The following is a 26,033-nucleotide window of genomic DNA, read 5'->3' on the forward strand; positions in this document are numbered from 1 at the left end:
CACGATGTCCCCAGCTCGGGTGCCAGCAGGCAGGCTGGGAGGGCCGGGCGGGCACCCTGGGAGGCAGCCCTCTGGGACGCTGGGTAGGGGGCACGCAGCGAGCTGTGAGGATGCGGAGGGACTCAGCCGCTGGCCCCGGGGACAGTTCCCAGGGCTGTGTGAATAAGGACCGCCTGCCTTGCTGGAAAAAGAAAAACGGGAATTTTTTTGAGATTCAAAAGTTATAGGATTTGGTACAATCATATTAATAAGGAAAGTCCAAATAGAAAATCCAGCTTAACCAGGAACCAGAAAAATATGTCAGATCCTTCTGAGAGGTTCACCCACGGACGGCGAACCCAGGATCACTGCAGAGGTGTCTTCATACTCAGGTTATGCCTTCCCAGGTGGGTTTCTGGACATGGCCTCTCAACCTCAACCCTACACATGACTTTTCATTTTCTCAGGACACCTCCAGGCTCCAGTGGAGTTTAGACTTCCTCCCCGTGTCCAAGGCCTGAGGGTGTGGGTGTCCTCCACACTTTGTTACTGGGGGATGGGCAGTCACCCCGCATGGACTTGACCTTCATGTCTGTGAAGGTCACAGCCAGCCAAGGCAGGAGGGCCCTCTCTGGGTGGCACGGGCTGCAGTGGGATGCAGAAGGTCGTTCCAGACACAAAGGCCATAGCGGGGGCGTGGCCAGGAGGGGCAGAGAGAATTCCCTCGGCATCTGGGGACTTTGAAAATTCAAGTTTGTTCCCAGTCCCACTTGCTCATGTGCCTGGTGCTGATGGAGGGAGCTTGGGCCGGCCCTGAGTGAGGAGCAGTTTATGTCTGTGGATGGAGGCTGCAGTCGGGGCCACCCAGGCCTGAGGCTGGACCATGGGCTTGGAAACACCCCGCCCTGCTCCACAGCATCCTCGCAGCTGTACTAACATGAAGGAACTTTAAAAATAATAACGTTCCCATGGCGAGGGCCCGCGGAGTTTCCAGCGCTGCCTACACATGCATTATTTCCTCTTGATGCAGTTTTTCCTGGCTTCCCACGTTTATCTCCGCAAGACCCATCCTAATATCAAAACACGGAGTGTCTTCGCTTGAGCCTTGGCTTCCTATCCCTTCGGAAAATTCCATCCGTTGAGTGGAGGGTATGGTTGGATCTACTTGTCTCGAGGAGAGAGAGCTACTAGGCAAGAGAGCTACAGGGAACTGGTTTCTCAGGGAAAAGACTAGATGCGACTCAGGTGAGACGCATACCTCAGTGACAACCCTAATGTCAGGGTGAGACTGTTCCAGGTCCTTCATGCACTCGGCCATCCAGGCCATCATTTAAACAATATTTTTGTTGATTTCAGAGAGGAAGGAAGAGGGAGAGAGAGGGATAGAAACATCAATGATGAGAGAGAATCATTGATCGGCTGCCTTCTGCACGCCCCCTACTGGGGATCGAGCCTGCAACCTGGGCATGTGCCCTGACTGGGAATCGAACCGTGACCTCCTGGTTCATAGGTCAGTGCTCAACCCCTGAGCCACACCAGCTGGACCGTGCCATTTTTATTGAGTGCCTGCTGTATACCAGGCACCCTAAGTTCTTTCTTCTCCAACAAAGCCATTACCTACCTAATAAGTGAAATGTCAAAGCGGTGTATAGAGTCACAGAAATAGGGGACTTGGGGGTTATGGACCCTTCAGACCAAAGCTTTCATTTTCTTCTAATTCTTAACAGTTTCACCTCCGGTATCTGAGGACACGTGCTCTGGGCATGGGTCACAGTAAGTTTTCCCACGGCTTTAAAACAGAACCCCCATCAAATCCAGAGGTGATAAGCCCTTAACTCGCACTGTCCAGCGCTTTCCAAAACCGTGTGCAAGTATTTAAAGTCGGGGCAGTTTTAGCGAAGTTCGTTTGTTTTCGTGCTCTAACCACAAGACATAATTCATTGCCCGAAGCTTCCCCATGCCCGCCCGCTGTCGTGGTGAAACAGGCCACCGGAGCCTCATGGCAACAGCCGCACCTTCAGGACCGTGAAAGCACAGTCTTTTCCCCACTGTGTCTTGTTTTAGCTTCCGAGGAAGAGAGAAGGGAGCTATGCTTTTGACCATTTCAAATAGCTGTTGTGATAAATCTATGGGAACTCCAACCACAGGGCAGGGAGAGGGTCGCCCGTGGGGCCGCCTGCTGGACTCAAGGTCGACATCGGCGACAGGGGCCCAAGGCATCCTAGTCTCAGTTTTTAGTCATTCCTCCCTTTTTTTTTTTTGACTCTTGGAAGTTTCAACAGCAAAAGAGTGGTGTCTATTGTGCGGGCCCTGTTCTGAGAGGGTAGCAGTGGGCCTGGTGTGGCGGGGGCAGCTCAGCCCCTGTCCAGAGGTGTGGACAGGAGAGAGGGGCTCGCTCCAGGTCTCAGAGCCAGGGAGACGCAGAGCCAGGCTAGAGGCTGGGCAGTCTGAACGCACTGTCACTGCCTGGCCCCTCCCTGCACCAAGGAAAGGTGGGATGCTGCCCTTAAAAGGTAAAGGAGCCAGCCAGTGTGGCTCAGCGGTTGAGCTTTGACCTATGAACCAGGAGGTCACGGTTCGATTCCCAGTCAGGGCACATGCCCAGGTTGCAGGCTTGATCCCCAGTAAGGGGTGTGCAGGAGGCAGCTGATCAATGATTCTCTCTCATCATTGATGTTCTCTCTCTCTTTCTCCCACTTCTTCTCTGAAATCAATAAAAATATATATTTTTAAAAGGTAAAGACGACTGTAATTTCAGAAAGGCATCAAGAACTCCCTGACCCACGTGCCACTGGGCTTCAGCACTGCAGTGCACTTGCCATTCCTATTCCAGGATGCCAACCCCGGGGACTGCTCCTCCCCCCGCACGGCAGGTGGCGGACACACCCAGGAGGTGAATACACAGACATAAGAAACAGAGGCAATTCCTAGAGAAGCACATTTTCCAGGGATGTCCATCAGGCCCGGCTTTAACAAAATGAAACCTGAGCATGACTCCGAGAACTGGAATTACACATTTAAAAGCCTCCATCACCGATTTTCATCTCCTTGCCCAGGTGTGGGGAGAAGGGATCCACACTGCGGAGGCTGGCCTCTGCCGACTGCCCTGTGCATGGCCATCGCGTATTCTGATTCGAGTCACGGAGGGACTTCCCACCACACCCCGGGTTCCGCTGCACCGGGCCCTGCCTGGAGGGAGGGCCACGCATTCTCCACTCCGACATCACAAGGGTTTGCACATTCCACGCATTGCTCTGGAAATGCACCCGGCAAAGAGCATTCCTTTACGTCCTGGATTCCTAGTATTCACGTAGGTGCTTTCCAGCAGCGGCTGTGAACAGGCCAACGCAAGTCATTAGCTGCTCGCTGAATGGATACTCACTGGGGAATGTGAAGTGCCTCTGTCTTACTGTTTGGGGCATAAATGTCTTTACTGCAAATAAGCGCGGTTAAGGTATTTCTCCCAGACTCTTCAGAGCACATGAAAGTTACTATGCAAATCAGAACCACAGTGAGCCATCACCTCACACCTGTTGGGAGGGCTGCCATGCTAGGGATGGCTCCAAACCCCTTTCATGTAATATTTACATGAGAATAAATAGGTGGGTAAAGCACTTAAAATGCTGCCTTGCACCCACGATAAACGCTATGGGTTAGCTGTTCTTATCCTTTCCATCAACACGCCACCATGAGGTCAGTACCTGCAGCAGGGGTGCTACAGGTGAAGCCCAGGTCACATGACCAGCAATGGAGGCGCTGGATTGGAACCTAGACCACGGGGACCCTCAGTCCGAGTACTTGAACCCACACTATAGGATCCACCTGGGAAGGCCATGTGAGTGGCCTCTCTCCCAGACATAAAACATGACTGAACGGCCCCTCAGAAGACCCGGTGCGGGCTTCACTCCGGAGCGTTTTCCACGGGGCATCCTGGGAGGGGCCCTGCAGGCAGCCGTGGGGAAGGCAGATGTGAACTCGACAGGGGCGGCGCACTGTTTACTTGGACACACACATGAATTGTGGTAAGTCCGGCTCCAAAGACGCTGGCCACCTGAATGTGCAGCTGAACGTCATCGCTCCTCCCCAGCCCTTCCTCGAGGGGCTCGGCGTGGGGCGCGCTCTGCAGAGGACGGGCCAACATTCCTGAGTGGGAGGGGGGCTCAGAGAAGCTCCCTGGCTGAGAGGCAGAGTGGGACGGAGCCCACTCAGATCCCGGGCCTGGGCACAGAGCGAACTGAGGACCAGGGCAGAGGCTGGGCCACCGGGAACGCAGTCCATGTACGTCTGTAGGATCACCTGGGACGCAGCCCAAGACAAAGGCTCCCTTTAGCTGTTTCCATACGTAATGCCTTTTCTGAGGGAGGGGCGGCCTGGGGGGGGGGGGAGTCATGTGCCTGTAAAAGTGTACCGAGAAATTAAAATAAGGGCTTTGGTTGTTGAAAAGCGAAATGAACTTGGCATCTGACGTTGGTTTTCAGAGTCTACGGAGAGCGGGCGGTCCATCATGGGAAGAGCCCACAGCGAAGGGCGCAGGCGTGGCCGTGAGCCTGGCAGGGATGGGGCCTGGCCCTGCGCTGTCGTCTGTGCCCTGTGAATGGGCCTCATTTACCCAAAAACGTCCCCTAAGGCAGCCCCGAGCCACGACCCCGGGCTCGCCAGCCACAGGAAGTCTGCGACTCCCCCTCCGTCCAGAACAGTTAATGGAGACTCGGGCCTTACAGAGAGTCCAACGTGGAACTGAGGAAATCAGTGGCCCTCCTTCCGGTGGGCAAAGGCGCCGCTCATCCTCGAAAACCTACCCATCCTCCGAGACCCATCCTCTAAGACCCGCCTCCTTCCTTTTCCGCATTCCTCCTGCCCCTGAGACAGCCCCACTGCCTTGCTCTCCGCCACATGCTGGTGGGGGGTCCCGGGCTTCACTGCAGAGTGATCTTCCCAAACACAAACCCGCCAGCCCCGTGCAGCCCAGCCCTTCCGTGACCCCAGGCGCCTATGGATAAACGCACACTCCCCAGATCCTCCTCGGCCGGCATCTGGCCCTGGGCCTTCTCTAGTCATTATTCATTTAACAAATGTTACAGAGTGGCCCAGCTGGTTTGGCTCAGTGGATAGAGCATCAGCCCGCGGACGGAAGGGTCCCGGGTTCGATTCCAGTCAAGGGCATGTACTTTGGTTGCAGGACCAATCCCTGGCCTTGGTTGAGGCACGTGCGGGAGACAATCAATGTGTCTCTCTCACATCCATGTTTCTCTCTGTCTCTCCCCCTCCCGTCCACTCTCTCTAAAAATCAATGGAAAAATATCCTCGGGTGAGAATTAACGAGAGAGAGTGAGAGTGTGTCTGCCAGGAACTGCCCCAGATGCTGGGGATACCTGAGTGTCCCTATTGTCACGGTGGCTGTGACTGTGTGGCTAAAGCCCCTCTCCTGACTCCCTACTCTGCCCCAAACACCCCAATCCACGTCACCCCGACTCCTATGTGGGTACGCAAGCCCCTGCTGCATCCCATGCAGTCCAGCTCCTTACTGCTGACTAGAACGCCACTGTCCTCACCAATGTCCTTTCGCTTATTGGGCGGTTTCATGTGATGAGCTCCAGGGGGGCAACAGGAGGTTTCCCTGGCAGCTCCACCCTGCGAGCCCAGGACGTCAGTTCCAGGGGAGGGCTCACCGGGACGCGGGCGGCAGGCACCCCAGGCCCGACTCACGCCTCAACACCAAATTCCCTTTGCTGCCCAGCCGGTGTGCATCAGTGGTCGACCCAGGAACCAGGAGGTCGCTGGTTTGATTCTGGTCAGGGCACATGCCCGGTTGCAGACTCATCCCCAGTGTGGGGCGTGCAGGAGGCAGCCGATCAATGATTCTCTCTCATCACTGATGTTTCTATCTCTCTCCCTCACCCTTCCTCTCTGAAATCAATAAAAATATACTTTTAAAAGTTCCCTTCACACGTGGTTTTCTTCCTAAGAACCCTGAGCGCCCACACTCAGCCCTAAGCGACTGAACAAACGCCTGATCGAGGTTTGGAGCAGGAATTGAGGTAAGTCACCACAAAAGGTACGTTCAGGCCCGAGACAAGGAGGGGGTTGTCTGGAGGGCCCCGGGGTACTTGGCGGGTCTGTTTTATTTCTGAATCAGAGGCGATGGAAAAGCTGCTTCAGCCCCACGGCCGGGTGGCGGGCAGAGCGCAGTGATTCATGGACGGCCAGGCTCGGGCTGACACTGGGGCTCTGTCTGCACAGCCCAGCGCTGCTCTCACCCTCATAAACACCCCCTGCACCTGGCATCGCAGCCTCTTCCCACCAGCCCGCTGCCCCCCCACCCCCCATCACCCAGAAAGCTGAAGACGAAATTAATTAAAAAGTCACCACAACCCACAGGGAGCTCTTTGTCCTCCGAGGCATTGAGTGTTCCTGGGAGAGTCGCATTATTTAAGGACACAGGTACCCATTTCTCTTCACAGCCGAAGATGGGGATGAGCAGGACCCTCCAGCAGTTAGGCGGTGAAACCTGGGGGTCAGTGCATCCTTTTGGGGGGCCACCACTTGGAAATGAAATGCTTACAGGACAAGGTATCAACAGATGGTTACACGACAGAGATGGGACGTGACATCTTTTCTGTTCTGTGAGGTTTTTTGTTTGTTTGTTTTGCTGGAAACACTTTCATTTCTCAAGAGGAAAGACTTAAGCCCAACCATTACGGTGCTCTGCGTTTTTACCTCCATCACAGGCTATGGAAATTCTGGTTAACCCACACCATTTCCCTCTGAGGCTAAAAAGTGCCAAAGCAGTGGCCCAGTGCCCGCTGCCTATGCCCACAGGGACCCTGTGGGGTTCCCCGGCGCCTGGGCCCTCTCCTCCTACAGGCGGTGCCCGTCATCTGACTTCCGAGCGATGGCAATGACCGAGGGCCGGGGAGCCCGCCTCCCTTCCTCGCATTTCCCAGCCGGACATGCTGCACCTCGACCTCATATAAAACCACCCGTTTGCGGGTCCCCAGCACGGGCCACCCACAGCTGGGAAGGCGGCCAGGCCTGAGTGGGAAACTGTCCCAGCCAACCCGGCCGACCCCGGGGCGGGAAGGAGCAATGCGGTCTCGGTTGTGACTCTCACTGCCCTACAGTGAGGCACAGCGTCTCAGAGGACGGTGGTGTGTGTGGGGGGAGGGGTGGGGGGGAGGGGGGAGGAGGGCAGGGGGAGGAGAAGAAGTCAAATCTCAATGAGTCTAAGGGGAAAGGCCTGGGGAGGGACGGGTCCCAGCAGACCCATTTCAAATAGCAAATAGAGAGCTGCACACGAAGCAAGAGAGCGATGTGCAGAGACCGCCCGCCGAGACGCCATCCTGCAGCCGGGATGGGGCACAGCCCCGCTTCCGTCACAGTGACAGGCGGCCCTGCGCAGCCACCACCCTGAAACGAAGACGTTTTATTTTTAACTTCAGCCCAACAAGGACCTGAGGAGCCACTGATGTGCTCTGCTCACGGGGCTTCCTCACACGGCCTCTCTGGGAGGTGGTCTGGGTGGGGGCCACCTCCTGAAGGAGAGGGGAGGGGACAGCAGGGGAACTGGCTGCTGGGGTAGAATAAAATCCACCTTCGTAAGGGAACGTTCTACCTGTGCGACATCTACAGGAGATCACAATAGCGTCTGGATTCACGCCTCTCAGGGGAGAGGAGATAGGACACATTGCCGGTCCGTCAGCTGAGAACCCTCGGCTGTCCCAGCCGATAGCGAAGATGCTCACTTTAGACCCGTGTTTCTCAACCTTCCTAACGCCGCGACCCTTTAATGCAGTTCCTCATGTTGTGGTGACCCCCAACCATAAAATTATTCTCATGGCTACTTCATCACTGTAATGTTGCTACTGTTATGAATCGTCATGTAAATATCTGATATGCAGGATGTATTTTCATTGTTACAAATTGAACATAATTAAAGCATGGTGATTAATCACCAAAACAATACGTAATTATATATGTCTTTTCCCATGGTCTTAGGTGACCCCTGTGAAAGGGTCGTTCGACCGCCAAAGGGGTCGCGACCCACAGGTTGAGAACCACTGCTTTAGAAAGAGCCTGGAGGGCGTGAGGAGGAGCGCAGGCCTGTGGCCACACGGCCTACGACAGAGGCGCGTGGTCTCCATCTGTGAAATGGGTCTAGTCCAATGGTCCCCAGCGTGGGGCACATGCCACACAGGGCGGCAGCCTGATTTTTAGGGGGAATTGGAGAATGAGTTATTAACGTGAACCTTTTGCATTTCTTATGGTTCCAGGGGCCAGATATACAGCATATAAATACATATTGTGACACATTTACGCATTTCAGTTCTCTATTATGTTTTGAAACTTTATTTGCTACTTTTTCATATCTTGTCATATTATTTTTTAAATAATTTCTTAGTGATTTCTTCCTCAGGACTTCAACTGTCCTTCCGTTCTTTTATTTTTCTCTTTCATGGCTGCCCTGTTCTTTGGAATCTTGTTTAGACCAAATTAATGGCCTTTTAGGCTTCCTCCATGTGAATAGGAGCTCACTTTTTGAATAATAAGAATTCTATGTCACGGCGGGAAGGGGGCATCAGGATGTTAGAGATGCTTACGTTGGGCACGGCCAACAAAAGGTTGGGAGCCACTGGTCGAGTCACAATGCCGTCCCACAGATTTAATGAGGAAATTGGATGACATAGTGTGTATTATAAATCATGATGTGTTATAGAAATATTGTTCAATATTACTCCTCCCAGACTCTCTTTCCTGCCCAGGTGGTGGGAGTCACACCCTCTCCCCCTCGCTAAGGCAGGGCCCTGAACTCCCCTCCGTCCTTGCACTTGCCCTGTGACCTCACAGGGCATCTCCACCGCTGCTGGACCCTGAGCTCCTCTGAACCCATCCTCACAGCGACCAGCCCCGTGCACGATGCAGAGGAACCCCAAACCCGCAGCTCTGGCCCAGGGCTCCTCACCTCACCGTGCGGACCGCGGGCACCGGGGCCAGCTCATTTCTCTGGCGGGGAGATGCCCTGTGTTTAGGACACTGAGCCTCATCCCTGGCCTCCACCCACTAGATGCCAGGAACACCCCCCCACCCCCCGCAATTTATGACAATAAAAATGTCTGCAGACATTGTCACACGTCCCCTGGAGGCACCGCCACTGAGGCTGAGAAGCACTGAGCCCGAGAAGGGATGTCCCGTGTCCTCACAGGGCGCAGTCAGCTCAGTGTGGGCACGCGCCGTGCCCTCTGAGTCGGCGCTGGCTCACAAGCAGTGGTCCCTTCCTTCCCGTCTTCCCTCCAGTGTTTTAAGGAGATCTACATTGTGGCAAGAGGCCCCATGTCACCACTGCCTTTCCTTTCAGGAGCCTGTGAGCGCGGCAGGGCTGAGGCTTGGTCGCATTCCTCCACAGGGTCAGAAACAGGTCCCTCCCTCCTCCCAGAGCCAGGCCTTCTCCTCCGAGGGCGGCTAATGGGTAAGGACACTCAGCGAGGACCGAGCTCAAGGACAGTGCTCTGCTCAGCAAGGACCGTGCCCAAGGACAGTGCTCTGCTCAGCAAGGACCATGTCCAAGGACAGTGCTCTGCTCGGGGAGGACCATGCCCAAGGACAGTGCTCTGCTCAGGAAGGACCGAGCCCAAGGACAGTGCTCTTCTCGGGGAGGACCGTACCCAAGGACAGTGCTCTGCTCGGGGAGGACCGAGCCCAAGGACAGTGCTCTGCTCGGGGAGGACCGTGCCCAAGGACAGTGCTCTGCTCGGGGAGGACCGTGCCCAAGGACAGTGCTCTGCTCGGGGAGGACCGTGCCCAAGGACAGTGCTCTGCTCGGGGAGGACCGTGCCCAAGGACAGTGTTCTGCTCGGGGAGGACCGTGCCCAAGGACAGTGTTCTGCTCGGGGAGGACCGTGCCCAAGGACAGTGCTCTGCTCGGGAAGGACTGAGCCCAAGGACAGTGCTCTGCTAGGGGAGGACCGAGCCCAAGGACAGTGCTCTGCTCGGGGAGGACCGTGCCCAAGGACAGTGCTCTGCTCGGGGAGGACCGAGCCCAAGGGCAGTGCTCTGCTCGGGGAGGACCGTGCCCAAGGACAGTGCTCTGCTCGGGGAGAACCGTGCCCAAGGACAGCGCTCTGCTCGGGGAGGACCGTGCCCAAGGACAGCGCTCTGCTCGGGGAGAACCGTGCCCAAGGACAGTGCTCTGCTCAGGGAGGACCGTGCCCAAGGACAGTGCTCTGCTCAGGGAGGACCGAGCCCAAGGACAGTGCTCTGCTCGGGGAGGACCGTGCCCAAGGACAGTGTTCTGCTCGGGGAGGACCGAGCCCAAGGACAGTGCTCTGCTCGGGGAGGACCGAGCCCAAGGACAGTGCTCTGCTCGGGGAGGACCGTGCCCAAGGACAGTGTTCTGCTCGGGGAGGACCGTGCCCAAGGACAGTGCTCTGCTTGGGGAGGACCGAGCCCAAGGACAGTGCTCTGCTCGGGGAGAACCGTGCCCAAGGACAGTGCTCTGCTCGGGGAGGACCGAGCCCAAGGACAGTGCTCTGCTCGGGGAGGACCGAGCCCAAGGACAGTGCTCCTCTCGGGGAGGACCGTGCCCAAGGACAGTGCTCTGCTCGGGGAGGACCGTACCCAAGGACAGTGCTCTGCTCAGCCAGGACCGTGCCCAAGGACAGTGCTCTGCTCGGGGAGGACCGTGCCCAAGGACAGTGCTCTGCGTGGGAGAAGCCGGATCCTGTCCTGCAACTCTCCTCCTGACACCCTGTGGGGACCCCTCAGGCGGGGAAGGCTGCCCCGCAGGGCAGGTGGGCAGGGGCACTGGCTACTGAAGGCAGCCCAGGCCCACATCAGAGGATGGTGGGTGCTTGCCCTCCTCCTCCTGCTAATTCAGGAGCCGCACAGAGTAGACCCCGCTCTCACCTCCTCACGGCGTGTCTCTGAGGCTCGCTAAACCCAGACCAGCCTCGGGGGGCTGGCCCGTGGCCCAGCCTGGGAACAGGGAACAGGGTCCAGGACAGGATCTCGGTGCTCTCTGCCCAAAGTGGTGTTCTCTCTCTCTCTCTCTCTCTCTCTCTCTCTCTCTCTCTCTCTCTCTCACACACACACACACACCGGTGCGTTTCCTGCACCAGAAACTGGCGTGCGAGGAAGAAAGCTCTGGAAATGCCTCTTGCTCTTAGTGTCGTTCCCCCCCCCCCCCCGCCACGACTCTCCTGGGTGCGTGGGGTCACAGGACGCCACCGAGAGAGAACCCACTGAGTGGCCCCGTGGCCATCCCACCCTCCCCTCATCCACTCCGCTGCGTTCCTCCCCACACGGCCACACCCCGTCCTCCTAAGCCTCAGAAATACGGGGGGAGGAGGTTGTGGGGGGGGGCGTGTATGGAACATGACACAACAATTAATAAATATCAGCACAAGAGTACACTCTGTGCTTCGTGTGTCACCACGGTAAGCCTGCCTCAGCCCCACCCTGCCCCTGGTTGGTGGAGACACTAGCAGGTGGGATAGGACTGACCCGTAGGATAATCACACACATCCAATAAGTACCCAGGACTCGGATCCTGGGCCCTGGGGCCCTGGGGCCCTGGGGCAGCGTTTTCTCCCCGGAGGGACCTCTCAGGAGTCTGGGAATGACTCCCTGGATGAGGTCCGACGTGGCCTGCCTGGGCCTGAAGTCCACGCGAAGCCCCCACGCCACAGCCACGCGCAACTTCAGAGCGACTGTTCCCGGTTTCAGGGAGAAACCAGCCCCGCAGAGCCCACGAGGGGTAGGCGTGAACCAGCTCCCTGCACGGCACGTTCCACACACTTAGGATCCCCTCTCGGTGCTGTGACTTGGCACCTTCATGGAGGCCGCACCGGAAGCGGACACGACCGTTTCCAGCTCTTATAAACACGGTTTGAGCATTAAAATATAGGGTGTGCCCAAAACTGTATACACACACTTCGAGTAATTGTACAGGCAGTGTTCATTAAAATACACTGCATTTTCAAAACTGAGCACTCGGCTGTGACTCAGCTGTCAATCAGCTGCGAAGGTGTGGAAACATTTTCTGGGGCACCCTGTCTACATACGTAGCAAAAAGGGCCTTTTATAGCTGCAACAGAGTGGACAACGCCCTCAGGGTAGAGTCAGACACCTTGGGTCTGAATCCACATGGAGCCCCTTTAAGTGGTGATCCAGAGTCAGCCAGGAAAAGCCTACGCCTCGATTTCCTCGTCCATCAAATGGGGGCGAGCACCCCTCACCGGGCTGCTGGGGGACACACGGGGCGCTGGCGGAGAAGGGCTCTGTGCACAGGGACGCCCTGGAGCGTGCGGGCTGTCTGACGCCTCTACGTCGGAGCCTGCAACGTGTTAAAAAATTACCCTTTCTTTGTCCTGAGGTTTTATGTGCTTCTTCCTGAATATAGATGGGCTATGATATCATAATTGAAACCAACTTCACTTTTCAAAACTACATCCGACGAAATGCTCTCGAGCGAGGGCCAAGGCTCACTCTGCATCTGAGAACACATTCTATCTGACAGCCCAGCGGCGTTAGCGATCACGGCGCGAGGAGCGCTCGGCTTTCCGTGCAAGTTAAGATGAGAAGCAGCGGCGAGCGCTGAGAGGAAGGGGCAGAGGAGGGAGTGGGGTGGGTGGGTGGGTGGGTGAGGGGCAGATGGCTAAGCAGCTCCCTTAGAGAGGGCAGACGGCTCGGACATATGCTACCGCCTGGCCACTAGCTGACACTCTCCCTCCACTCAAACATAGCAGGGCCTTCTTTTCCAGACAATAGAACCCCAGAGATGAACTCTGCCACATGTGTGCGAGCCCCCCTCCCGCAGCGCCCTCACGCCTGGAAAACTGTATTGAACACCACATCTTCAAAGCGAGTGCTCGGTGAATATACTACCAGTTTTACGACCTCCGTCCTCAACACAGAACCATCGGGGAACACATTTTCTCAGCCTTGGCCAACAGGACCCCTCCGCGGCCTTCCTTTCCGAAAGGATCTTTGTGGAAAGGAGTGTCCGAGCTCCCCGTGGCCTCCACAAGGGACAGGGAAACCGGGGGGGGGGGGGGGGACAGGAGCCAGCTTACCTGGAGCCGTTCACCTGGTTAGGGTTGCATTCCATCTTGATGGTGACCCTGGCTGGGGGTTGCGACAGCCAGTCCTGCTGCGGGACGCGCGGGCTCATCTTGGAAGTCTGTCCATAGTCGCCGGAGGAGGAGGCGGTCATGTCCGTCTTCGCCAGGTGCGGCGTCCCGTAGGCACACTCGAACAACGACTGGTCCTCGCTCACCACCGAGAGCGCTTCCTGCACACCCAGAGACACACACAGTCAGCGGCCTGGAGCACAGGCCTGCTTTAAGCAGCGGCCGGTCTACAGCCCTTTCTAACCGGGACCACAGTTTAGAGAGTTTGAGGGTCTACCTTCCAGAATTTTTTTTTAAAAAGGAGCTGGTTTTCCTCCCTCCAGACCATGGGAGCGGGAGCAGGCCGGCCCGGGGAAACTTTTCAGCAGGTCTCCGAGCGGCCCGGGCTCGACTGCAGCCGCGGAGGGAAAACCCACTTTAATCTCCACTCAAGGAAGTTGGATTTCAAAGGTCTTCGAAGACATCCAATTGCATGTGTCATTATTTGACAAATGCAATCTATAATTCAAGCAGACAGGGTACAGGATGGCCACGAAGATTAAAAAAGGCAAAGTGACGGCTCACACCTAAGCATCTGGCGAAAGGGCCACGTTCCCCGGAGATGCTAAGGAGGGAGGGGGCTTCGGGAGGAGAGCGGGAGAATGAGCACGGAGGACAAACACACAGATATGAGTTTTTCCACTTTGGAGTTATTAGCTGCAATAGGCTTGCAAGTGGTGGTTCCATGATGGCGAACATCTGGATGATAAATGAACCAGAAAAAAAAAAAAAAAAAGCTGTGAATTATCCAGATGCCTCCAAATACCAGGGTGTTTAAAATATCTGGATCACCGACTCGCTCTTTTCCCCCCTTCCTTTCTAGTGACATCTTTGCTCTTTTGCATAATTTGGTGAGAAGAAATAGACCTTCGTGATGGGTGGATCATCCTTCCGTGGCTTTAAGTCAAACAAGTGGCTAGCCCACGGCTGTGCTGTATTCTCCCGCCAGCTCAGCAAAGGCAGAGATTTCACCCGCGTGAGTGACTCACGGCGCAACAACTACACGGAACAACTAAGATGACCCATCACACGCACAAAACCCACGGGGCGGCTCGTTCCTGCTTCAGCCTGTTGGTGCACTCAGGGCTGCTCTCAGCTAGAGAGATGCGGATGCAGGCTGCGTCTCACGGTTTTTAAAAACGGAAACTTTGGAGCCTGGGGGACTGTGGAGGCCGTCGCAGCCCCAAATGAGAGGATCTGGGATCGGAAAGATCCGGACCTTGATGTGAGCGGCCCAAGGTCATGGGCATCAGTGATGGAGCTGACTGGCCATCTGCTCCTCCTGCCCCACAGCCCACGACACCCTGCTTATACGCTTCTATTTCCTGATTTCGAACATGTGCTCACATGTGCACTGCCTTCTTCTTCTTTGAGTTTATACGGAAATCAGTAAGGATGCTCCCCAACAGTAACAGAGCCTCACGGAGCCTAGGACCGAGACCTCTCCCCACACCCCGACCCCCAAGTGTCAGAATCTTTATGGAACACGTGGGATTTCACAAACCCGGCTTGGAGTGCTCCCGGCCACTCTGTCCCACTGACCCCAGGACCGACTCCTCTCATAGCTCCCCAAGTACGTGAACTTCACGCTGTGAATCGGTGGGCGGGGAGAATGACAAGGACCAAGCTCAGTGCTTTGGCTCGCAGAGTGTGAACACACCACCTCGACTCCTTCTTCTTTTTTTAAAATATACTTTTATTGATTTCAGAGAGGGAGAGGGAGAGAAATAGAACATCAATGATGAGAGAGAGTCCTTGATCCGCTCCCTCCTGCATGCCCCACAATGGGGATCGAGCCCGCAATGCAGGCATGTGCCCTGACTGAGAATCAAACCCTGACCTCCTGGTTATTAGGTGGTTGCTTAACCATTGAGTCACACCGGCCAGGCATTACCTCGACTGCTTTAAAATCCCTAGAATCCGAGCCCTGCGACGCTTTGGGAAGCAGTAAGCTAGGGCTTAAGCAGTACCACAAAACATACCAAAGGACAGGCTGTGCCAGCCAGAGAGCCAGAATGAGGCACAAGAAAGAAAAATCAAGAAAGGCACGGCAGACACACAGCAGCTCAAAGACAGCCACAGACAGACAGCAACAGCCTGAGGCTCCAGCACATTCGGGGTGCAGAGCCTGGCCGGCCGACGTCGGGGGACCCAACCTGCAGGGCTCTGTCTTCTGGTCATGAACGAAGTGAGTGAATCTGAGGCATCTAATTGTCACAGATGTGGGTTTCCAAGTAACACTGGCTCCATGGATAGAGATAGCCGTGCTAATTCATCAAGACAAGAATGGCAGCTTCTGAAGTCAGTGTAGCCAAACAGATTCCCTCCCCGCCCGTGGCGGCACCAAAGGGAAAGGTTTTACACACTCAGACCAGGAACGAGGCCGGGCCGGCGACTCCGGCGGGGCTCTGCGCGAGTCACACACTCGGTGATGCTTGTGTTGGCTCACCGGCCAAGAGGAACGTGAGCAGCTGTGTGATTTATATCAGAAATTAGCAGGAACAGATTAGACAGAAGAACCGGGCTCATTTCAAAATTACAAATAAACAAAGAAAAGGGCTTTCAGGACAAAAAGGGAAGCAATGCTCCCACATCAGCCTGCCCCCGAGAGAAGTCCGGGTGTCCTTGCGAACACATTGAAGGGCCACGTCCACAGAGCGCGGGGTTTTGGAAACGGACGGAATGTCGGAGCTAACACGAGGGCAGCGTGTGCTGGGAGGGGGAGGAGCCCGCGCCCACATCTGGCCGAGCGTCACTCCAGCACATGGTGCTCTAAAGGAAGGAATCAAAGTTAATTGAGATCGATTTAGGGGAAAACGTGCATGAAAGCTAGAGATAAGGGAGACACACATCTTTCCTTCGTATCTCCAAGCCCTCCTCAGAGTCCGTGGTGCACAAACAGGAGGGCGGCGGTGTGATCAGAGCAGGCGAAGGTGCGTTTGTTCACCAGAGGGAGAAAGAGTCTAAAGACGAGGCTTCAGGATGAACGTTTCCGAAGGAGCGAGACGCAGTCCACATCTCAGAAAGACAGAGCCACCACAGTGCTCATTTTTAAAAATATATATTTTTTTATTGATTTCAGAGAGGAAGGGAGAAGGAGAGAGAGAGAGAGAGAGAGAGAGAGAGAGAGAGAGAGAGAGAGAAACATCAATGATGAGAGAGAATCACTGACTGGCTGCCTTCTGCTTGGATCAAGTCTGCCACCCAGGCATGTGCCCTGATGGGGAATCAAACCATGACCTCCTGGTTCATAGGTGGACGCTCAACCACTGAGCCGTGCCGGCCGGGCCAAAGTGTTCTAACCCACCCGAGACTGCCCCACACGTGGAATTAAGTGCAAGTCAGGAAGAGAAAGCAAACAAATAAATGAAATCACGCGCACGCACACACACACACACACACACACACACGTGTGTGTGCACATGCCAACGGAGCATGTTTTAACAGTGGGGGGTGAAGGGAAGCCACAGGATGGTCCAGAGACCTGCTTCGACCGGGATGAGCTCTACAGACACCACACGTGACAGACCAGGTGTGTCTCTCTGTTCATCACCGACTCCCGACATCCTGCCCAGCAGCCCTGGGACTTCAAACCTGGGAGCGGCTTAGCCGGTGGGATTAAAACCAGAACGAACGGCGCTGCACACAGGCTGGTACCCAGGAGCACGCCTGCCCCCTGCTCGGGCTCCGCCAGCAACTTCCTGCCTTGACGGAGGCTGTCCCGCCTCCCCGCCTGCCGCCGCTCCGTCCTCTCGGGGCCACCTCACTGCACACCTGCCTACCTGCCTGCGGTGTCGCCTCCGGTGCGGGACAGGCTCCGCTCCCAGGACCTTTGGCCAGCCGCAGGACTTGGGGACTGCACTGGTTGCTTTATAACAGAGAATTCCCAAAAGTCCAACCCTGGCAGGAATGGGGCATAATAATTTAATATGCCTGCCTCTATGTTGCTATAAAAAGACCTGAACTTTAGATTGGTGTGCGCGCGTGTGGGGGTGTTTTTTCCTGTAGCTCCAGGAAAACTGGGATATTCTGATGTGGCGAGTGGCAGACGACCAATGCCGTTTTTTATGAACGTGGGAGAAGCACATAAATCCTAAGCCAATGGCCCCCAAACAAACGGCCCCGCTGTGTGGTGCACAGTGTTTACGGTTCCGTGTGAATGCTAAACACACCGATCGCATGTGAAAACGACGCCTTTGGATTTCGGTCAGAGGGTAACAGTGGGCCCATAGTTCCAGCAAGTGGAGAGGACTCGGCGAGATTGGATTTCATACCGTAAGACTAAACCATGCCTTTATTTTTTCCGTAACCAGACAGATTTGGGTACAACAAAGGATCCAAAATGCCTCCATGAAACACTAAAAAAAAGCAAAAGCAAAACGTCGCACGTACTTTATACGCAAACTACCATTTCCAGCCAGCGTCCCGGCGCCTCTCCTAACAGGTGGGTATTCCAAGAGGCCCCTTCATTTCCAGCGAAAGAATCAGAAAACAGGATCTGGGCTCAGATGTGCTAAGTGGTGCCCGATGATGATTCATAAAAATGCTAGGATGTTAATACAGAGGATCCAACACGCTTACATGTTCATGACGAGCCGGGTGCGGTCCCGTGTTGACAGCGCGAACGTCTTAAAGGATGACGAGCTCTCTCTCACAGCTGGAGCCCATGGAGCCCACACAGGGTTGTGGGCCGTGGGAGGTTTTCAAAACTTCAGGAGAGGCCCGGCCGGCGTGGCTCAGCGGTTGAGCTTTGACCTATGAACCAGGAGGTCGCGGTTCGATTCCCCGTCAGGGCACATGCCCGGGTTGCGGGCTCGATACCCAGTGGGGGGCATGCAGGAGGCAGCCAATCAATGATTCTCTCTCATCATGCATGTTTCTATCCCTCTCTCTCCCTCTCCCTTCCTCTCTGAAATCAATAAAAAATAAATTCAGGAGAGGCCAGAACTGGCTGTGCAGGGACCAGGTTTCCAGATCGCTCTCCGGTTTCCTCAGGCCCGTGCACCGCCAATGGTTACAGAAAACAAGTGGGATGATCGTCAAACCTCAGAGGGAAGGCAGGGGAGGGTGGGAGGAGGGGGAGAGTAAACCAAAGGACTCGTATGCATGCACATAAGCCTAACCAATGGACACAGACATGGGGGGGTGGGGGGGTGAGGGTATGAGTGGGGGTGGGGAGGCAATGGGGGGATAAGGGCACATATGTGATACCTTAATCAATAAAGAAAATGGGAAAGATGAGTGGGGCAGGCCTGCTCAGACCGAGGTCCTGCTTCAGAAAGTCATTCTAACCAGAGTCTTCGCTGTCACAACGCAGTGTCCACGCGGGGAAGCCAATGTCAGCGTAACCACCAGCTCCCTCTCCTCGGCAGGTTCTCATCGCATTCCCGCCCAATGCGAACCCTTCCTGCCTGGGGTTCCTCCCGCGCACAACCAGCCCACAACGGTCCACCCAGAGCTCCCTGCACTGCACACGAGAGAACTCTTAGCTCGCTCTCTCTCTCTCTCTCTCTCTCTCTCTCTCTCTCGGCTCTGAAACAGCTGCTCCATCTCATAATACACCAGGTGACCTTGGAAAGCACTTTGCATGCAGTATTTTCTCAATGTCCATGTCACTGCTTTTCAGAGAATCCCATTTTCCACGTGTTACCAGCTCTGGGCACATCTTACACTCGGTGACATGTCACAGCGCATCACAGCGTTCCTTCTTCCTTCGTGGCAGATGCAATGATGGGTCCTTTTACAGCCAAGGGCCTCTCACATTTTATGAACTACAGTCACTCCATCCCGACCACAGTCCTGTGAGCTCAGCTGTCATTCCTGCCCTCAGAGGGCGGAGGAGGACGTCAGTGGCGAGGACGAGGCAGAAGCAGGGGGTGTGCCTCTAAGCGGAGTCGCTCCCCAAGGCTGGACACTCGCTACCTGGGCGTGACCAGAAGAAGGGGGAGGCTGGGCTCATGGAGGCCTCGCACAGAGGGTCTCAGCCCCGCCCCGGCTGGTCACGGCCTTGGAGAGAGCAGGGACGCTATCACGGAGAAGATGGAACCACCCAGAAAGGCACAGAGGCCTTAGCAAGGAAAGGTGGGAGAAGGGAGGGGATAACTACCAACTCCGGGAGGCAAGGCCCGGGAGAGGGAAAGTCCTTGGAAACAGTAAGGGCTCTCAGTGCAGCCCTGGGTCCCAGACACACCTCATCCTCTCTCACCTCATGGCTGGAATCAACAAACTGTCCTTCCCTTTGGTCAATCAGATTATTTAGTTGCAACCAGACAGCCATATATTGGGGTGCGTTCATTCTGGGTGGATGCCTGACTTTCCTTAGCGAATGATACACAGGAAAAACTGGGCAGGGATGAACCCCGTTTATAAACAGGCTCCGGCCAGCGCCGCCCGGAGGCCGTAACTGGGGGTCTGCAGGCCGAATGCCATTGGAAACTCCCTTATTCTGCCTCAAGCCCCAACATCCATGGCTTCTCCTGAAGGCAGAGGGAGCGCAGGAGATGCTCTGGAACAGCGGTCGTCAGCCGGTGGTCCGCAAGGTTGAAAGGTTGGCGACCGCTGCTCTGGAAAGTCTCCTCTGCATCCCACGTGGAGGAGATAAAAGCCACGCGAACCCCACAGACAACACCCCTGGGAAGAGCCCCCTGGAACCGTCCGCCCAACAGCGTGCCCATCGGTCCCTCGGTTTTACTCTAAATGCTGACAGGGCTGGCATCAGGGGTACGAGAGATGCCATCTGGCCGGCGTGTCCGTTCATTGTGACCCCGCTGAGACCAGCGTTACACGTTACACATGCCTTGTCATGCGGCGCATGAACCATTTGCCCCCCGACATGCTTTTCCTTTCTGCAGTGGCGGAGACATTAAAACCACATATTAAACGCAGCATCCAGCTTTGTGCTCACGTTTTTCTCATTTAACACGTTGCTATTTTAGTCCTTCAAAAATATAAAAAATCCTGGATTAGCCTCAAAGGAAAAATGTACATAGGCAAACGAAGTCCATCTCAAGAGCGTATTTCTCCAATGTGGTATCACTTCAGCGTCAATCAAGTTTACAGCTCGCAATAGCCGCCGGCGGGAGGAGAACAAGACCCAGGACCGGTGTGAAGGAGCATCCGCACACATTCGCCACGCCATGCACATATAAACACATTCACATACATGTACACATACAGCTCATACACACATATACACATAGGTACACATAGCACACATATACTCATATACACACACATGCAGCGCATATACACTCATACACAGACGCACATATACACATGCAACACATATACACTCATATACTAGCGCACACATGCATACATACACATTGTGTCTATACACATACATGTACATACATATGCGTGCACATGCATACATGTGTGCACACTGACATACCTATCTACCCATCCTTATTATCATGGGTCACCCAGCACTTTTAGCAGGTCCCCAGGGCAGATGTTGCCTGAGCGACGGAGACAACCTGGATTCTCCCCTTTCGCCTCTACTTGCGCCTCCTCCTCATCCTGGAAGGTGCCTGCCTTCCGCTCAGCACATCCCTTTGGCAGAGAACGCCCTGGAGCTGGATCCCCGGGGACCTGGAGTGGTGTTTCCTGCTCTGAACTCCCTGCCTTCCCCTTGGCTCGGGCGTGGCCCCGGAATTCTCTTTGCTCACATACTTCTCGCCCCTCTTCCGCCTTGATTCAAATATAAGCATTTTCAGGGCGGGATCCTCTGTGTGTGTTCCAGCATCCAAACAGCTTCCCCACCTCACATGTGTGCTGTATCCGTATTAACCACAGAACTAAGTCAGGGAGGCTGGGCGAGGACTGGGCCGTGCTCACTGCCCTTGGCCTTTCCCTGCAGTCCTGGTACCACGAGCACATGGCTGCAGGCTGCACCTGAAATCCACGTGGCTGGAACCAGGGACCCCACACCGCCAGGGAGCATACGGGGAAACATAAGACGACGTTCCACATAAGGCAAGAAGCCCAACAAGCCTGCCCTTCCAGTTTCTCCATCCCTCCCTCGGCGCTCTGCACGGTGCGCTTTGAAAAGCCTGGAAGGAGGACGCGATGGGACTATTTAGCCTGGCAGTCGAGGGCCCACGGTTTCACACACGCAAGAGGAGTAAGTCCTAGAGAGCCACAGCTCGGCTCAGCGCTACCGCTAACCGCACCCTACTGTAAACCCAAACATTTGCCTCGAGGTTAAATGTTATGCTCAGTCTTCTTATCAAGAAAAGAAAATCAAGAGAGAGGAAGTAAACCTTCAGAGGGGACGGGTGTGTGTATGGCACTGATTGTGGTGATGGGCTCATGGAGTCTGAAGTACTTATCTCCAAACTCCTCCAGTCGTATACATTAAATACATACAGCTTTGTGCACGCCAGTCAAGCCTTAAGAAAGCAGTTCAAAAACAACCCCCGGAACATTGTGTGAGGGATGTTGATAGCTTCTTTGTTCTCCGCCAAAGGAACACCCTTTTCCCACAGGCTTCTGTCCTTGCTGGTGATGAACAGAAAGTGCAAAAACATGTGTGAAAACATCCTGTTTGTGCATCTGAAGTCTGAGTGCAAAGGGTGCCGTCCACCCACGGCAGGTCCCCCTGAGCCCTCCGGGGTCTGTGAGGGGCTGACAGTCAGCACTGATTTTTGCTTTTTGAATCATAGCCATCACATGACACTTGACTATATTCATCAAAAGCCTTCATCTTATTCATGCCTAGTTTTAAATAATTCAGGTGATATACAAAGGTCACTCTCATTTCACTTTTTATAAGCAAATTTAGGATAAGCACGGAGGCGCACCCAAATGCAGGAGACAGCAGGGTAGAGCCCCGTGGCCCCGCATTCGGGATCAGAAAACCCGAGTGGGAAGTCCGATTCTGTCCCAGCTGTCGGTATCCCCTGGGGACCTTCTGGTGCCCCTAAATCCACCTCCTAACAGCATCCCCCCTCGAAGGGGGCCAGACAGGGCCCACCTGCATATTCACGTTTATTCTTGTTTGAGTCTCAACTTCTTCAACGATAAAAGGGTTGATCAATGGGCCAACTGAGCTAGAGATGGAAAAGGCTTTTATAAACTTTAAACTTACGTATTTTAATTAGGATCACATTATAGAAAGTTGATGTGATCGACCCAAATCCCCCCCGCGGTTCAAGGCAGAGGTTTGTACCATCCATTTCCAGTCACATTATCCTAACAAGCCACATCCAGGAAAAAGTACATAGTCTCTCATATGCAATGCCACTTACTCTTTACTAGAGGCCCGGTGCATGAAAATTCGTGCCCTAACTGGTTTGGCTCAGTGGATAGAGCGTCGGCCTGCGGACTGAAGGGTCCCAGGTTCAATTCCAGTCAAGGGCATGTTCCTTGGTTGCAGGCACATCCTCAGTAGGAGATGTGCAGGAGGCAGCTGATTGATGTTTCTCTCTCATTAATGTTTCTAACTCTCTATCCCTCTCCCTTCCTCTCTGTAAAAAATCAATAAAATATATATTTTAAAAAAAAAAGAAAGAAAATTCGTGCACTGGTGGGGGGAGGGGGTTTGGGGCTCAACCCAGCCTGCACCCTCTCCCAGTCCAGGAGCCCTTGGGGCACAGAAACCTACCGTAATGACTAAAAGACACTGGGGCTCAGGCCAAGGAGGAGCACAGGCCTGGAGCCCCCATTTTCTCCAGGGGCACCAGAGATCCCCTTCTTCCCCTCCCTCCCCTCCCCGAGTATCTGTTGGCACAGGTCTTGCTGCATAAAGCAGAGAGCAACACGGACACTCTTTTTCTTGGACGCGGACTCCCCTATGGAGGGAGCCAAGCGCTCACCCACGGTGAGGGCCCGCCCCTGCCGAGTTCTGGCCCTGGCTCCCTGAGCCATGACGCCTCCCTCCTCCCCGGGCTGGGGGCTAAGTCCTGCGCTGCAGACTTCCCAGCACATCAGTCTGCCTGGTGCAGCCCCGGAAGGGGACCGGGGTGTCAGGCCTTTGTTCCTGCTCTGCCCTGAGCTCACTTCTCTCCCATGATGCAGTTCGGGGCTGCAGGGACACCCGGTCTCGTTGGGGACATTCTCATGCGCCAGCGAGCTGGCTGCTGCAAGACCTGATTATGTGTATGACCCTGGGAGCGTTGAGCTCCACCTAAGACCTTGTAAACGCGGCCAACAGTTGCAGACAACACGTACATGGCTCACACCCAGCAGGGCTCCCCGGCAGAGCTATAAATGGGTCCCGTGGGGAAGTCGACATCGCCCTGAGAGTCTGGAGATCCATTCATACCAAACCAATCCAACCTGCAGAGCAGCGCGCTGGCCTGTGAATCCTAATGGGGCCTCCACGAGGGCCCACACCTCGGTTTGGGGTTGCCTCCTTATTAGGGAGCTCTGTTCCCCTTACACCGAATCCCCCAGGAAGCAGAGCCAGGGAAGTCCATGTCTGCCCAGCTTTTCCACGAGGAAGAGGAAGTTGCCAGGGCTACGGACTGTGTGCACCACTGTACAGCCCCATGCTGCCCGAGACACTTACCGGACAGGCGAGGGATGGACGCCTGCCGCCAGCCCTGTGGCCTGGACAGGGCTACCTCCCCACAGAGGGCAGGTCATCTCAGTCGCCCACCCATCCAATTGGCACATGAGCTTTGAGGATGTCGAGTGTGGTGATGCCTGCTTAAAGGGCAGCTGACTTAGAACAGAAGATGATCTGCCTTCCCTGTGGTTCAGCCCAGGGGACTGGCACCGACCACTACCGTAAGCACAGGTGCACTTTAACCTCACTGAACAGTTAACACAGGTGTGCAGACTGTGCAGCCGGAGGTCCAATCTTGACCTGTCAGCTCCTGATCTAAAAACAAGCAGACGGGAGCCCCTCTAAAGTCCTGGCCAACGGGGGTCAGACAGGTTCCCAGGGGCCCCCACCTCTGAGGCCAGTTTTTTATTAATGCATTTAACGCTGGGGCAGTCTTTCTGCAATCGCGAGGCCCTTCCACGCATTTACCCACCCAAGCGGATCACTACCAATCACTTTATTTTCACTTGGGTCCATGTCTCTAACCTTCATACTTTGCTTTCAAGCAAAAGAGTGTGCGTGCGTGTGTGTATGTGTGCGTGTGTGTGTGTGCATGTATGTGTGTGTATGTGTGTGTGTTCATGTCGGTGCCGGCGGGTGGGGGGCAGCGGGTGATGGATGGACTGCACAGGGCCACACCCCAAGCCTCGCAGTGTGGTCCGGTGGTGCCCTGCCAAGATCAGCACTGCGCTCTTTGTAACGCCCTCAGATCGGCACTCCCAGCCTTTCCCTTCATTATCCACTCCAGGCCAGGCAACAGAAAATGTTTTAAACGCAAAATAAACATGCAATTTCTGGAGCGAATTACAACCTTGCTTTTCGAAATCTGACGCTGGGCCAGTCGCACCCGCAGCACCTGGGACCCTGTGGGATATGCAGAATCCCAGGTCCCACCCCAGAGTTAGAACCCGGTTCAACAGAGTAACACGGTGGAGTGCACACACATGGAGTTTTGAGAACTGGGTCAGAAGGTGGTTAAGTGCTCTGAGAAGAAGAAAACAAAAACGCAAAATTGAATGAGGAGGGTCAGGAGGAGAGAGGGGTGGATGGGTGCTTTCACTATGGAGCGGTCAGGGAGGCCCTCCCGGAGGAGGTGCGGCCTGAACAAACTTGAAGAGAAGGACCCAGTGGGTTCCTGGGGAGCGAGCCTTCCAGGCCACAGCAGCAGCTAGAACAAGGCCGGAAGTGGACGCTGAGGCTTGAGGGTGGGACACGGGGTTCAGGGACCACCAGGGAGGAAGAGTGGCCACTAGGAAGGAAGGGGAGAAAGTGTGTGGCGTGGACAGGGAGGTGAGCCAGGTGAGGCTGGGCAGGCAGAGCCGGGCAGGGCCCTGGCAGGGCCTGAGCTGTACTGAGAGTGAAATGGGAACCTCGCCAGATCCTGTGACTAATAACCCAGGAATTGTCTTCGTTCCTGAGATGTATTCATATTTTCCGCCTTGCAGGGTCTCTGCAAAAGAACACTCTTTGGAATCTTATTATTTGCAAAATGCAAGGATCAGGATGCAGGTGCGCTGCGTGCCCTGTGCACACCGGAGCCCCACCCCAGAGGACATCAGCGCTGCCCTGTGCCCTGTGCCCTGTGCCGCGGGAGCTGCCAGCCACTCGCCACATTCGGAGAGAGGCCTCGGGCAGTCGGAATGGGCACTTTGCATTCAGAGAGGCCGCACCGCTGTGACGCTTTTAAAGGGTTTGCACACATCGGAAACGCCTCCTGAGGCTGCCCTGCACCCTTACCGAGGGCGGCCTCCAGAGACCCACCACAGGTGCCCCAGCTCATGTCCCTGCCGACCCTGCAAAGCCGTGGATGTGAGGCCTGCACATGCAGGGGGCGTGGGGACGCAGGGGGCTCGGGGACGCAGGGAGCTTGGGGACGCACAGTAGCTGGTGGCCTCACTGCCTCTGCCCTCCCTGTGCCAGAGCCGGAGCCGGGGTGGAAGCTCGAAGCTGCAGCAGGGAGGCTTAGAGCCAGCGCTTCCTCTCCAGACCAGATGATAAACGGGCCTTCGGAAGGAGCACTTGTTTCATGTCTTTAATGTAAGTACAGGCGGCACCCACTGTTACAGGTCTCAGGTATACAGCACAGGGACGGGATATCATGTGCCTTCCCGTGCAGTCCCCTCACTCAGTCTGGCAGCCGTCTGTCCGCGCAGAGTTCTCACTGTTACTGACTCCCTTCCCCATCCCTTTCCCCCCACCCCCCACAGATGAGTGTGGGGACACACAGTTCAGCCTGCAACCGTCTCTAAGCTCCGGGGAGCAGAGGATGTGTCACTGCTGGACGCCTGGGCCTAGCACTGCGCCGGGGACCAGGCTAAGCACTCTAGGTCAGTAGTTCC

The 26,033-nt window shown here is 55.3% G+C and overlaps 1 protein-coding gene across 5 annotated transcripts in view; it reads right to left on the reverse strand.

Moving 5' to 3' along the window:
• The window catches only part of ERG (ETS transcription factor ERG), a 160,761-nt gene that overhangs the window by 38,381 nt on the left and 96,347 nt on the right, over window positions 1-26,033 (reverse strand). For all 5 annotated transcript variants that reach the window (XM_081086452.1, XM_081086453.1, XM_081086454.1 and 2 more), the window contains one exon: window positions 13,047-13,264. In XM_081086452.1, coding sequence (XP_080942578.1) covers window positions 13,047-13,264 — 218 coding nt within the window. The remainder of the gene's footprint in view (window positions 1-13,046; window positions 13,265-26,033) is intronic.

This window comes from Myotis nattereri (assembly GCF_964212035.1).
Source record: "Myotis nattereri genome assembly, chromosome: 3".
NCBI lineage: Eukaryota > Metazoa > Chordata > Mammalia > Chiroptera > Vespertilionidae > Myotis > Myotis nattereri.